The 15,553-nt window shown below is 43.9% G+C and overlaps 1 protein-coding gene across 1 annotated transcript in view; it reads right to left on the bottom strand.

Moving 5' to 3' along the window:
- LOC146063095 (vomeronasal type-2 receptor 26-like) overlaps positions 1-15,553 on the bottom strand; it is a 47,584-nt gene that overhangs the window by 19,207 nt on the left and 12,824 nt on the right. The window contains exon 5 of the mRNA XM_083175108.1: positions 10,906-11,285. Coding sequence (XP_083031234.1) covers positions 10,906-11,285 — 380 coding nt within the window. The remainder of the gene's footprint in view (positions 1-10,905; positions 11,286-15,553) is intronic.

Below are 15,553 nucleotides of genomic sequence, written 5' to 3' on the forward strand. Positions count from 1 at the left end.
CAAGCATCCCTTATCCAAACATCCCTTATCCAAGCATCCCTTCTCCAAACATCCCTTCTCCAAACATCCCTTCTCCGAACATCCCTTCTCTGAACATCCCTTATCCGAACATCCCTTATCCAAACATCCCTTATCCAAACATCCCTTATCCAAACATCCCTTATCCAAGCATCCGTTATCCAAACATCTTTTATCCAAGCATCCCTTAACCAAACATCCCTTCTCCAAACATCCCTTCTCCAAACATCCCTTATCCAAACATCCCTTATCCAAGCATCCGTTATCCAAACATCCCTTATCCAAGCATCCCTTCTCCAAACATCCCTTCTCCAAACATCCCTTCTCCAAACATCCCTTATCCAAACATCCCTTCTCCAAACATCCCTTCTCCAAACATCCCTTCTCCAAACATCCCTTCTCCGAACATCCCTTATCCAAACATCCCTGTCACAGCCTGGACTGTCTGTGTTCCCGGCACTGACCTGGGTGCGCCAGTGGAGGGCGCAGGGAACTGGAAGCGAGGAGGCTTGAGGTAGCTGGAGCTCATGCACGGAGGCTGGAGGGAGATGATCTGCCGGGGACACAGAGGATTGGCTGAGACCTAAAGCAGAGGCGCGGGGTCTAAGCCGACAGTGGTATTCACCAGGGACCCCCGCAAGGGGATATGGACTTCGCTGCAACTGCCGACCAGGTCGCGGCCCTCTGCCCAGGTTCCCCTGTGGCTTTGGCAGGGTTTGGATAACAAGAGTCTTTAGAGGGGTACTTAAACCATCGATGGTGATCGATGGCACTGAATGCTATACAGCAACACGGAGGGTACTTGAGAAATGAGAGATGCGGCCTGGAAGCCGGGGATGACACAAGGGTAGCACAGGGAGACGCAGGAGACACTGAGGATCACTGGAGCGGCTAGGGAGCCGATACTGGAGATCACTGGGGATCACTGGAGCGGCTAGGGAGCCGATACTGGAGATCACTGGGGATCGCTGGAGCGGCTAGGGAGCCGATACTGGAGATCACTGGGGATCGCTGGAGCGGCCTGAGAGCCGAGGGGAGACGGGCACGGAACCCACTGATATCCGGACGCTGAGCAGATAACCTGGACTGCACGAGAAGACAGGATCACACGGCAGATGGAACACGTGGAGACTTCTGGCAGGAGTGGAATAACCAGGACGCTGAGAGTAGCACAGGTGACAGCGGACTCAGGTAACCGGATCTCTGGAGCAAGTGGGGAGTCTTGACAGGAGCTTAACGCTGGAGAACTCACAGGTAAACTGACGAGTTGTTTAAGACAAGGAGGAGACTGTGAGCTAGGCTTTTATCCCTCCAGGTGATTAGGGAATCAGACGCAGGTGAAGGGATTAGCCGCAGCAGCAGCACACAGACCAGGAAGTAAGTTGGAGCTTACCTGGATCATGTGACCCGCAGTCTGATTAGGGAATACACCTGGAGCTCACAGTGACGCAGGGGCGACTTGGAAGAAAAAGACATCACGCCAGGGATTGCCGACTGTGCCGGCAGCTGATCTACGGAGGACACTACCCCAGCGTGCCGGTAAGGGGCGCATGCGAGGGGTGCGAGAACCGGGGTTCATGACAATCCCTTATCCAAACATCCCTTATCCAAACATCCCTTCTCCAAACATCCCTTCTCCAAACATCCCTTCTCCAAACATCCCTTCTCCAAACATCCCTTATCCAAACATCCCTTCTCCAAACATCCCTTATCCAAGCATCCGTTATCCAAACATCCCTTATCCAAGCATCCCTTCTCCAAACATCCCTTCTCCAAACATCCCTTATCCAAACATCCCTTATCCAAACATCCCTTATCCAAACATCCCTTATCCAAACATCCCTTCCCCAAACATCCCTTATCCAAACATCCCTTCTCCAAACATCCCTTCTCCGAACATCCCTTATCCGAACATCCCTTATCCGAACATCCCTTATCCGAACATCCCTTATCCGAACATCCCTTATCCGAACATCCCTTCTCCGAACATCCCTTCTCCGAACATCCCTTCTCCGAACATCCCTTCTCCGAACATCCCTTCTCCGAACAGCCCTTCTCCGAACAGCCCTTCTCCAAACATGCCTTCTCCAAACATCCCTTATCCAAACATCCCTTCTCCAAACATCCCTTATCCAAACATCCCTTCTCCAAACATCCCTTATCCAAACATCCCTTATCCAAACATCCGTTATCCAATTTGTAAAAAAAAAGGAATCTTGCTAAAAGCACTACTGGGACATCTGTAACTGGCACTACTTGCGACATGATATGTAACTGGCACTACTGGGACATCTGTAACTGGCACTACTGGGGACATGATATGTAACTGGCACTACTGAGGGCATGATATGTAACTGGCACTACTTGGGGCATGATATGGAACTGGCACTATTGAGGACATGATGTGTAACTGGCACTACTGGGGGCATGATATGTAACTGGCACTACTAAGGACATGATATTTAACTGGAACTACTGGGGGCATGATATGTAACTGGCACTACTGAGGACATGATATGTAACTGGCGCTACTGGGACATTTGTAACAGCACTACTGGGGGCATGATATGTAACTAGCACTACTGGGGACATGATATGTAACTGGTACTTCTGGGGGCATGATATGTAACTGGCACTACTGGGACATCTGTAACTGGCACTACTGGGGTTATGATAATAACTGGCGCTACTGGGACATCTGTAACGGCACTACTGGGGGCATGATATGTAACTGGCGCTACTGGGACATCTGTAACTGGCATTACTGGGGGCATGATATGTAACTGGCGCTACTGGGACATCTGTAACTGGCATTACTGGGGGCATGATAATAACTGGCGCTACTGAGGACATGATATGTAACTGGCACTACTGAGGACATGATATGTAACTGGCACTACTGAGGACATGATATGAAACTGGCACTACTAAGACATCTGTAACTGGCACTACTGGGGGCATGATATGTAACTAGTACTACTGGGGACATGATATGTAACTGGCACTTCTGGGGGCATGATATGTAACTGGCACTACTGGGACATCTGTAACTGGCACTACTGGGGTTATGATAATAACTGGCGCTACTGAGGACATGATATGTAACTGGCACTACTGAGGACATGATATGAAACTGAAACTACTAAGACATCTGTAACTGGCACTACTGGGGGCATGATATGTAACTGGCACTACTGGGACATCTGTAACTGGCACTACTGGGGGCATGATATGTAACTGGCACTACTAAGGACATGATATTTAACTGGAACTACTGGGGGCATGATATGTGTGACCGAATGCCTGCCGGTCGTCTTGAGGCAGGAAGATGTTTATTTGCTCATAGATCTAAAAAAAGATCTCTTCTCCTATCGCTAGGAGGTACAGCATACAAGTGATGTTACAGCATTCAGATCAGGCAGATTGTACCAATAACTCAGGGCTGAGCCCTCCTTTTATGCTACTCCAACACACATCACCACAGGGGGTACGCCCACCCTGTGGTCTCCAATCAACCATCTTAAGTGCATAAGATGTGCATGCACTGGGCACATGCACGGTCAGCATTGACCACTATGGACAGAGGGGAGTGGTTACTCCTCTGAGCCACAGCCCACCTGGGGGGCCAGGTACCACCCAGGTGCCGGTCTGTCTGGCGAGGGGGAAGGTTTCCCTCCAAAACATACTCCAGGAGCCTGCCAGGGGACTAGCTGAACACCTCTAGCCCAGGCGTGAGTTTCAGAGATGGGCAGCCCTGATCCCCTGCCCGGGACTCCTGCCCGCTGATGGAGAGCCCCATGCAGCTCGAGGGAACCATTCAGCTTGTTGGAAAGCTGATGTTCCCTGCTACCTTCCTTGCAGCTCCCAGCTTGGAGGCTATCTGGGAAAGCATTCTGTTTTTGGGGTAAAGACTGGGGGAATCCACAACATCAAAAACATGTAAATTAGAATTTGGCGCCAAACGCCCATTGTCTAATATGGCACCGAAGCATGGAGGGCCATGCTGGCACTACTGAGGACATGATATGTAACAGCACCTCTGAGGACATGATATGTAACTGGCACTACTGGGGACATGATATGTAACAGCACCTCTGAGGACATGATATGTAACTGGCACTACTGAGGACATGATATGTAACAGCACTACTGAGGACATGATATGTAACTGGCACTACTGAGGACATGATATGTAACAGCACTACTGAGGACATGATATGTAACTGGCACTACTGAGGACATGATATGTAACTGGCACTACTGAGGACATGATATGTAACTGGCACTACTGAGGACATGATATGTAACTGGCACTACTGGGGACATGATAAGTAAATGGCACTACTGAGGACATGATATGTAACAGCACTACTGAGGACATGATATGTAACTGGCACTACTGAGGACATGATATGTAACTGGCACTACTGAGGACATGATATGTAACAGCACTACTGAGGACATGATATGTAACTGGCACTACTGAGGACATGATATGTAACAGCACTACTGAGCACATGATATGTAACAGCACTACTGAGGACATGATATGTAACTGGCACTACTGAGGACATGATATGTAACAGCACTACTGAGGACATGATATGTAACTGGCACTACTGAGGACATGATATGTAACTGGCACTACTGAGGACATGATATGTAACTGGCACTACTGGGGACATGATATGTAACTGGCACTACTGAGGACATGATATGTAACTGACACTACTGGGGACATGATACAGTATGTAACTGGCACTACTGGGGATATGATATGTAACAGGCACTACTGGGGACATGAGAACTGGCACTACTGGGGGCATGATATGTAAGTGGCACTACAGGGGGACATGATATGTAACTGGCACTAGTGAGCACATGATATGTAACTGGCACTACTGGGGACATGATATGTAACTGGCACTACTGAGGACATGATATGTAACTGGCACTACTGGGGACATGATATGTAACTGGCACTACTGGGGACATGATATGTAACAGCACTACTGAGGACATGATATGTAACTGGCACTAAATATGTGCAAGAAAATGATTGCTTGGCATTGAAATTCAGTGCCTGAAATAGTACAAAGATTTTGTTTCATGTTTTGAAACCTTGTTTTCTGAACAAATAAAATATATTTGATCGTACTTCATGTGTTTGATGTGTTTATACAGCATAGTGACACAGCGCCTGCTCCGTTCTGTGACGTCACATGACATCAGCGCCTGCTCCATTCTGTGACGTCACATGACATCAGCACCTTCTCCGTTCTGTGATGTCGCATGACATCACATGACATCAGCGAGGAAAAAGCTGGGATATAGCAGCGCTGTAAACTATTAAAATGTTTTGTAAAAAATAAGATAGTATAAATGAAGGATTGGACTGATTGTACAATTTAAAAACAATAATACATTTTATTAGTATAGTGACCAATGGTGCTGGTACGATAAAAAGTATGGGGGGAAGGGGAAATGATAAAATCACAATGTAAGACTGTCCATTCCTATTATGCCGAGGACCATATATTGTGCAAATGCAGAAATAATTGGATAGGGGTTACCGTCCACCTGTAGACACACCGGGGTGTAGCTTATGCTCCCTGGGACTCAAGGCCCGAGTTGGTATTAGGGCCGAGTCACCGTCCAGAGTGGGGGAGACACCCGGAATTGGCACTCCCAAAGATGGTTCTGGGGTCCTTAGTGATGTTAGAGTGTCCACGGTTAGGTAAATCCAACGGGGTCCAAGGCTGGTCTGGAACAGTCCAAAGATAAAAGTGGAGAGACACTGACGCGTTTCGCCGGCTCAGCGGCTTTATCAAAGGTGATGGAGTGATTGGGTTTTTTATACCAGACTTTGACAGGAAGTAGATTTGGTCACATGATACACAGTAAAAACACATAATCGGTCCAATCCATAAAAAACATAATAAAGGATATGTGGAGGAGGCAGAAAAGAACACATATATAGTTGGTAATTGTTACTGACTGATTAGTTACATGATTTTATATAAAAATACACAAAATACACAAAACATTTGATTGGTGAATAGTGGTCATGTGCCACTGTAGTAAGATGAGTCATGATTGGTTGGATAGGTGGCCTGAATTACTATGGTGACCCAGGGTTCGCAAAAACGCGCTATAGCGCATATTTTACCCTAAACCGGTCCCCGGGGACTCAGTTTTTAAAACTAAAGGGGTCCCCGAGGACGCGCTGTGCTGAACCTGTGAGCCGACGCCGTGTCTGGCTGTCACTGCGTCTCTTGTGATGCTGCAGTGTGGGCTGAAGAACCTCACCCACTAACCTCCCACTCTGGAAGCGAGGAGCCGAGCACCTCAGGCCAGAGCACCCCTCCCATACTGTGACGTCAGAGTGTGGGCAGAAGTCGCAGCTTCCTTCTGGCTGTCCGTAGACATAGCGCGTACGGCAGCATCCCGGGGCTGTGTCAGTGAGACAGACAGAGGGAGAGCACGGAGACGTGCACACAGCGCGTAACGGCTACACAGCACCGCAAGCAACATGGGTGAGTCTCACATCCAGCCCGGGCTGCGGCTGTGTGTACGGGCGGGGTGGTGGACGGAACAAGAGGCCCCGTGCAGAGAGGAGGCTGGGCACCAGCAATGATGGGAGAGGACTACTGGGTGTGAGGGAGGCCGCGCTGTATGAATGAGCTCTACAGGCTGGGCGCGGGATAGCCTGATAGGTCACTGCCATGGGCTATATGTGATTAGAAGTGGAGTTATCAGGTTACCCCCATAATACTTCATGTGTCATTTTATATGGGGAGGCGGAGGTGTAATGGGGCTATGGCAGACCTTGGACTAATGAGGGCCTCGGAATGGGGTTATGGGAGATCTTAGGGTAATGTGCCCTGTTTAATGGGGCTATGGCAGATGTGTGCTGGGGCTATAGCAGACCATGGGGTATCTTGTGCTGTGTAGTGGGGCTATAACATACCGCAGGATAATGAGGGCTGTGTAATGAGTCTATGGAAGACTGCAGGGTAACAAGGGCAGGCTAATGAGGTTTTGGTAAAATGAAGGGTAACTTGGGTAGTATAATGGGGCTATGGCAGACCTCAGGGTATTGTGGGCTGCGTTATGGGGCTATGATAGACCTTGTTCCAATGTGGGCTTTGTAATGGGGCTATGGCAGACGTCAGGGTAATGTGGGCTGTGTAGTAGGACTATGGTAGACCACGAGGTACCGTATGATATGTAGTGGGGTGTAACGGGCTTTGGAAGACTGCAGGGTAACATGGGCTGTGTAATGGGGCCCTGGCAGACCATAGAGTATTTTGTGCTGTGTAATGGGTCTATAGCCGACCTGACGTTAATGTGGGCTCTTTACTTGGGTTATGTCAGACCTCAGGGTAGTGGGGGCTATGTAATGGGGCTATGGAAGACCTCAGGCTAAAATGGGCTGTGTAGTGGGACTATGGCAGACCACCGGGTACCATGTGTTGTATAGTGGGGCTATGGCAGACAATTGGGCAATGTATGTTATATATGCTGGGAGTGTAAAGAGCTTGTCCTACTGTGTGTAACCTGCTGTGTGCTTATGGTTTTCTAGTACTTTTGTGTTGAGAGAGAACTGAAGGTGTATAATGAAGCTTTCTGTACTACAGCTGTGTGGATTGATATGGACATTATTTGGACATTATTTCATTCATTTTATTTCTGATTCTGTGTTGTGTTTGTGTGTGCTTGTGACTTGTTTAGTTTTCAGGTTTATATAGTTTCTAGTATATATGTTTCTTTATGCGAGTGGGCCAATTGATACTCCCCCCCCGACCCACATGTGCCATGCTGGGGAGAGGAGGCTTTATTCCGTTGGGACCCAGAAAAGGTCAGGAAGGACCCCAATATTTAGAAGTGAAGGGTCCCCGGGACCCACTTTTTTGGGTGGTTTTCGCGAACACTGGTGACCCCGTATTGGTCTGGGCATGTAAATCAGGAAGAAGGGCGGAAGTAAAATAACAGTAAGGGCAGAAGTGGGGCGTACCTTTTGTATAACTAGTAAGTAAAAAGCGTATGTAATGTTAGCTATATTTAATCGCATGGCCGCGATGGAGAACGATACATAGGTGTATATATGGACATGGTTTTAAACGTCCACATAGTCCTTTCCGTATGTGGAGTGCTTAGAACTACGGAGATGTGCGTGTCCGGTCATGTGACCACCGGAGGCGCTGACATGATGACGTCACGCATCAGTGTGCGTGTGGTTGGCGGCTTCCCCAATGTGTGACAGGGTGGTTGGCGGCTGGCTAGGGATCCGGTAACGTGGTCGAGATGGAGGGTTGGCATCCTCCCAGGTAGTAATCACGTGATCGGGATCCCGTTGCCATGGTTAAGTATAACGCTTATGCGGACACATGGTGGGGGCACTTTTTCATGTGAATAATATCTACAAGGGGGATATATATTAACTTATATATAAATTCATTGGTAAAATTTATGGTTTGGAATGGATATAGAGGGGAAATCCTCTTCCAATGTATAGCTGGGAATTAACAAATATTCTGGAATCCGGGCACGTGATCAGGGGGGGGGGGGGGGAAGGGGCCTGCATTTATTCAGGCCGTGGTCACGTGACCGGACTAATTCATATAGGTTGCCATGGTAGTGTGTGATGCTTATGTAGTTCTGGGATGGAGGCAATATAGCACATATTTAAATCTATCGAATTTACCACTTTGAGCATACATCCTTGTCAGAAAAAAGGTATAGAGTATAGTATATAAAGAATTTTTTTTTTTTTTTTTTTTTAGAAATGGCAGATATATATGATATTGGGTATAGGGAAACCAATATATGGAGAACAAAAGTACATAGATTTCTATTGTCACAACAATAAAAATAAATAATATGGAGGAGATAGAGAGTAACAATATTATAATAGATAGTTCACTCAACAGATATACTTGGAGATGGAACATGCCTTTCCTAAGAAACTTTATTTTAAGTATATGAATCCACTAGCCCTAATTATATACAATCTTGGGAAAAGAGAGGGGTACAGCAAATATTAGCGTATAACAGGATTCCAATAATTTCTTACATCTATAGAATGTAATAGATGTATAGGTTTTGGAAGAATACCATTTGTCAAATGTATATCTCTATATAAAAGAAAGAGGTTTTAGATCCGCCTGGGTGGAATCTATGGGAGAACCGAGGAGAGCAGTGTTGGAGATTCTATGGTGACACAAGGGTGCACCTAGATCAAGATGTTAAGCTCAACGGCTTCGTTTAGACTTTCTGGATGGATTGATCCAAACTGGTGCATCCAAAAGACTTCTTGGCGGCATAGGTTTCTATACCTATCGCCTCCTCTAGGGGTCGCATCAATATGTTCTATCCCCAGAATTTTTAGAGTCTGGGGATCTTTATTGTGGTAGATGGCAAAATGCTTGGACACACTGTGGGTTATCAGACCGTTGATGACATTACGTCTATGCTCTAAAAACCTTGTTCTTAATTTGCGGGTGGTCCTGCCTACATAAAAGATGTTGCAGCTGCAGGTCAGGACATAAATGACATATTTTGTGTCACAATTGATAAATTGTTTTATGGTGTATAGTTTTTTTGTTGTTGGGATTACATAAGTTTTCATTTTGAGGATATGTGAACAGGTTGTGCATCTAATTCCATTACAGTTGTAGCACCCTTTGGGTTTCTGAGGTAGCCACGTATTAATGGCATAGGTAGTTGGTTTTTCTTCTTTTAAGAAGCTTGGGGCCAGAATTTGTTTCAACGAGTTACTTCTTTTAAAAATAAATATCGGTTCATTGGGTAAAGATTTAGCTAGGAGGGGGTCTTGTTTTAAGATTGAGAAATTCTTCTTTATAATATTCTTCACATCTTTGCTGGAATTATTAAAGGAGGAGATGTATGCAACATCTCTATTCGATATTTCTTTCTGTTTATCAGTGTAGGCCAGGAGATCTTTTCTCTGGCCGCTTAGGACTTCTTTATAGGCTTTTTTCACCATATGTTGGGGATATCCTCTTTGTAGGAATGCAGATGACATGTCTTGTGCTTGTTCGATGAAATCATCGATATTCGAACAATTTCGCCTTAGTCTAGTGAACTGGCTTTTCGGGATTGACCGTTTCCAAGGGAAATAGTGCTGGCTCTTGAAGTGGAGATATGCATTCTTTCCTACTTCTTTTATGTAGTTAGTTTATTGTCAATAATTTCCAGTGAAATGTCCAAAAACGTGGTTTTAGTCGCATGAAGTTGGTGGGTGAAGGTGAGATTGAATTCATTACGATTTAGGTGGTCAACAAAAGATTGTGCAGAAAGCGCATCCCCATCCCAAACAATAAAAAGTTCATCAATCTACTGACCATAGAGGACCAGGTTTGCGCCAAAGTCACTTCCCCAGATTAGCTGTTCTTCTACTTGTCCCATATATAGGTTGGCGTAACCTGGCGCAAACCTGGTCCCCATGGCGGTACCCATGACTTGCAGATAGAAGGTGCCAAGAAATAAAAAGTAATTGTGTTCCAAAATAAACCGTATAGAATCCCGAATAAAGTGTTGGTGTTCCACCCTCAGGTCATTGTCTTTAGCCAATCTATCTGTAATTGCTTGAATACCTGTATGGTGTGGAATGTCAGAATAAAGACTTTGTATGTCCAAGGTGAGAAATTGATAAGAACTTTTCCAAGCAAAGTCTGTGACTAAATTTTAAAAGGAAGTTGTATCCTTGATAAATGACCTGAGGGTGGGCACTCTTGGTTGTAAAAAACTATCAACATAAAAAGAAAGATTAGAGGTGAGTGAATTAATCCCTGAAATAATAGGTCTCCCGGGGGGTGAAGTGAGTGATTTGTGCACTTTGGGCAAATGATAATAAATAGGCACCACAGGGTGTTCTGTGTAGAGGAAGCGAAATTCATCATTTGAAATGATTCCTTCGATCTTTGCGTGCTCTAAAAGGGTGTGGAGTTCCGTGAGAAAGAGATTGGTTGGATTATTAGACAGTTTTCTGTAAAATGAGGTATCTTCCAGTTGTCTGTAGGCCTCGAACACGTAGTCTTCTCGGTTCTGAATCACGAGTCCTCCGCCTTTATCGGCTTCTTTGATTATAATCGTGGTGTCTGCAGTCAATTTTTTGATAGCTTGTTTCTCAAGTTTTGACAAATTGGATTTATTCTGAATGCAGTGGTTATTTGGGGATGGTTTATTGCATAGTGCCCGAAATTCCGATAATGTGGCTTTATAAAAGGTTTCAATAGTAGGGCCTTTAAATTTAATAGGAAAAAAACTCAGATTTAAATTTAAATTTTCCTCTGGTGATGTCGAAGATCTTCTCCACTGTTGGTTCTATTTCAGCTGTGAAATTTGTCTGTTGTAGTTCTTCTAAGATATTTAGTGCTTGTTGGTCGTCCATGTCTAGAGTAATGGGGAGTCCTTGCTCTTGATTGTTCTGAAGATTCTTATTCGCGAAAAAGCGGTTACGACAGAGACTATGTATATATCTGTTTAGTTCCACAAAAAGTGTGAAGATGTTAGTAAAAGAAGATGGGGCAAATTTCAGACCACGGCTTAGGAGGGATATTTCAGGTTTTGTGAGGATTTTATTGGACAGATTGATGATGTTAATTGTCTCTTTCTCATTTTGTTTTCTTATTTGTTTAAGAAAATGGTACCCAGAGGGCTTAGACTTTTTAAGCCCTCTGTATTTCAGGATGGAACCATCTTCCAAGAGGAGTGGAACAATATCCTCGACCGCTGCTCTTTTTCAATAATGGAGGTTGTAATAAAATATAGAAAAGAACAGGCCGAGTCCCTAGCAAAAGAGATTGAAAATCTTAAAGTCTCAATGGAACCTTTTAGTAATAATAAGGAATTTAAAGAGAGAGATAAAGTAGTCACAGAAAAAGTCGAAAAATTTGAACAACTACTCCTAAATAACAAATGCTCCAAATTTAAAAGAGATCTAGAGGATTACAAGAGAGGAAAAGAACGCACATACAAACTCGTAAACAGAAATAACCTGAATAGAAGAAGAACAAACTATCAAAGTAATCCAAGAGAGTATAATCGAAACGAATATGAGGGAAGAAGAATCGAAGATGAACGTCCCAAACAATATCGAGACAGATTCCAACAAAATGTATATGCAGATCCCCAACCCCCAAGAAGGAATACCTTTCCAGTAAAACCCGATCACTCAACATCATCCTATAGACAGAGATTAGAATCAACGACATATACCAACGATACCCCCGACAGACTTGGAGCCAGACCAAAGAGGAAAGAGAGATTATATTCCGATGTAGCCAGACCAAATGAGTCTCAGAATTTTTTAGAACAGAGCCAAAGGAGAATCTCAAGATCCGAAAGGATGCCGGACCCCCCCAAAAAAAGAAGATTCAGCATAGAGGATGTAGAGGAGGAAGAAGAATGGCACTCAAGAAACAAATAAGAAAACGAAATGAGAAAGAGACAATTAACATCATCAATCTGTCCAATAAAATCCTCACAAAACCTGAAATATCCCTCCTAAGCCGTGGTCTGAAATTTGCCCCATCTTCTTCTACTAACATCTTCACACTTTTTGTGGAACTAAACAGATATATACGTAGTCTCTGTCGTAACCGCTTTTTCGCGAATAAGAATCTTCAGAACAATCAAGAGCAAGGACTCCCCATTACTCTAGACATGGATGACCAACAAGCACTAAATATCTTAGAAGAACTACAACAGACAAATTTCACAGCTGAAATAGAACCAACAGTGGAGAAGATCTTCAACATCACCAGAGGAAAATTTAAATTAAAATCTGAGTTTTTTCCTATTAAATTTAAAGGCCCTACTATTGAAACCTTTTATAAAGCCACATTATCGGTTTTTCGGGCACTATGCAATAAATCATCCCCAAATAACCACTGCATTCAGAATAAATCCAATTTGTCAAAACTTGAGAAACAAGCTATCAAAAAATTGACCGCAGACACCACGATTATAATCGAAGAAGCCGATAAAGGTGGAGGACTCGTGATTCAGAACCGAGAAGACTACGTGTTCGAGGCCTACAGACAACTGGAAGATACCTCATTCTACAGAAAACTGTCTAATAATCCAACCAATCTCTTTCTCACGGAACTCCACACCCTTTTAGAGCACGCAAAGATCAAAGGAATCATTTCAAATGATGAATTTCGCTTCCTCTACAGAGAACACCCTGTGGTGCCTATTTATTATCATTTGCCCAAAGTGCACAAATCACTCACTTCACCCCCCGGGAGACCTATTATTTCAGGGATTAATTCACTCACCTCTAATCTTTCTTTTTATGTTGATAATTTTTTACAACCAGAGTGCCCACCCTCAGGTCATTTATCAAGGATACAACTTCTTTTTTAAATTTGGTCACAGACTTTGCTTGGAAAAGTTCTTATCAATTTCTAACCTTGGACATACAAAGTCTTTATTCGAACATTCCACACCATACAGGTATTCAAGCAATTACAGATAGATTGGCTAAAGACAATGACCTGAGGGTGGAACACCAACACTTTATTCGGGATTCTATACGGTTTATTTTGGAACACAATTACTTTTTATTTCTTGGCACCTTCTATCTGCAAGTCATGGGTACCGCCATGGGGACCAGGTTTGCGCCAGGTTATGCCAACCTATATATGGGACAAGTAGAAGAACAGCTAATCTGGGGAAGTGACTTTGGCGCGAACCTGGTCCTCTATGGTCGGTACATTGATGACCTTTTTATTGTTTGGGATGGTGATGCGCTTTCTGCACAATCTTTTGTTGACCACCTAAATCATAATGAATTCAATCTCACCTTCACCCACCAACTTCATGCGACTAAAACCACGTTTTTGGACATTTCACTGGAAATTATTGACAATAAACTAATTACAAGAAACTACATAAAAGAAGTAGGAAAGAATGCATATCTCCACTTCAAGAGCCAGCACTATTTCCCTTGGAAACGGTCAATCCCAAAAAGCCAGTTCACTAGACTAAGGCGAAATTGTTCGAATATCGATGATTTCATCGAACAAGCACAGGACATGTCATCTGCATTCCTACAAAGAGGATATCCCCAACATATGGTGAAAAAAGCCTATAAAGAAGTCCTAAGCATCCAGAGAAAAGATCTCCTGGCCTACACTGATAAACAGAAAGAAATATCGAATAGAGATGTTGCATACATCTCCTCCTTTAATAGTTCCAGCAAAGATGTGAAGAATATTATAAAGAAGAATTTCTCAATCTTAAAACAAGACCCCCTTCTAGCTAAATCTTTACCCAATGAACTGATATTTATTTTTAAAAGAAGTAACTCGTTGAAACAAATTCTGGCCCCAAGCTTCTTAAAAGAAGAAAAACCAACTACCTATGCCATTAATACGTGGCTACCTCAGAAACCCAAAGGGTGCTACAACTGTAATGGAAATAGATGCACAACCTTTTCATATATCCTCAAAATGAAAACTTATGTAATCCCAACAACAAAAAAACTATACACCATAAATCAATTTATCAATTGTGACACAAAATATGTCATTTATGTCCTGACCTGCAGCTTCAACATCTTTTATGTAGGCAGGACCACCCGCAAATTAAGAACAAGGTTTTTAGAGCATAGACGTAATGTCATCAACGGTCTGATAACCCACAGTGTGTCCAAGGATTTTGCCATCTACCACAATAAAGATCCCCAGACTCTAAAAATTCTGGGGATAGAACATATTGATGCGACCCCTAGAGGAGGCGATAGGTATAGAAACCTATGCCAGAGATAGGAGATTTTGGTCAGTCGCACAAGACTAAATATGTTTGGACCCCTAGAATAATGTGTATAAGGTTAAACCTATATAAGCAGGGGTGTGCTACCTCTGGACACTAGGTTTGAGAGCATAGAGAAAGAAGAAAAAAGAGTGTCCTTGTGTGGGTGCACCACAGAGAATGAATCATACAATAAAAATTAACTTTTATTATTATACCTTTAAAAGGCTGCGAAAATTAGTTAAAACACATATATAACGTACAGGGGTGGGATAACACACTTTTATTAAAACAAAGGTGGCAGGCAGGTGTGGCTGTACACTTGTAATGAGTAACGTGTAGTGATTCACAGTGTGTAGATGCCTCAGTTCGAGCCGTGGGTCTACGATGTCCACAACGAACAGTAGTATTGGGCTGCCAGGGGAGCTGGGTCAACTGACCTCTAATAACTCCACTCTTATGGCATAAATTAATATACACACATGTGTGCCGTCTCTGACAGTAAATTGACTGGTGCTATCTGTATATTATAGCACAAAAGCCACAAAGCTGTATGTGACAAAGATCAGCTACTGGGGGTGTCCTGTCTGTCATAAATAGCAGAGAGAACTCTTCCCCAGGGTGCCTGATATTGTCGTCTGTGGCAGACGCGAGTGAGGGTTCTGAGGTGGGATGTGCCCCTATAAAAATGGGGAGGCAACGTCACCACTAATAATTCACTCTCTTGCCTATTAGGACCCAAATGCTGTAA

This window comes from Crinia signifera, chromosome 3 (assembly GCF_055691185.1).
Source record: "Crinia signifera chromosome 3, ASM5569118v1, whole genome shotgun sequence".
Lineage (NCBI taxonomy): Eukaryota > Metazoa > Chordata > Amphibia > Anura > Myobatrachidae > Crinia > Crinia signifera.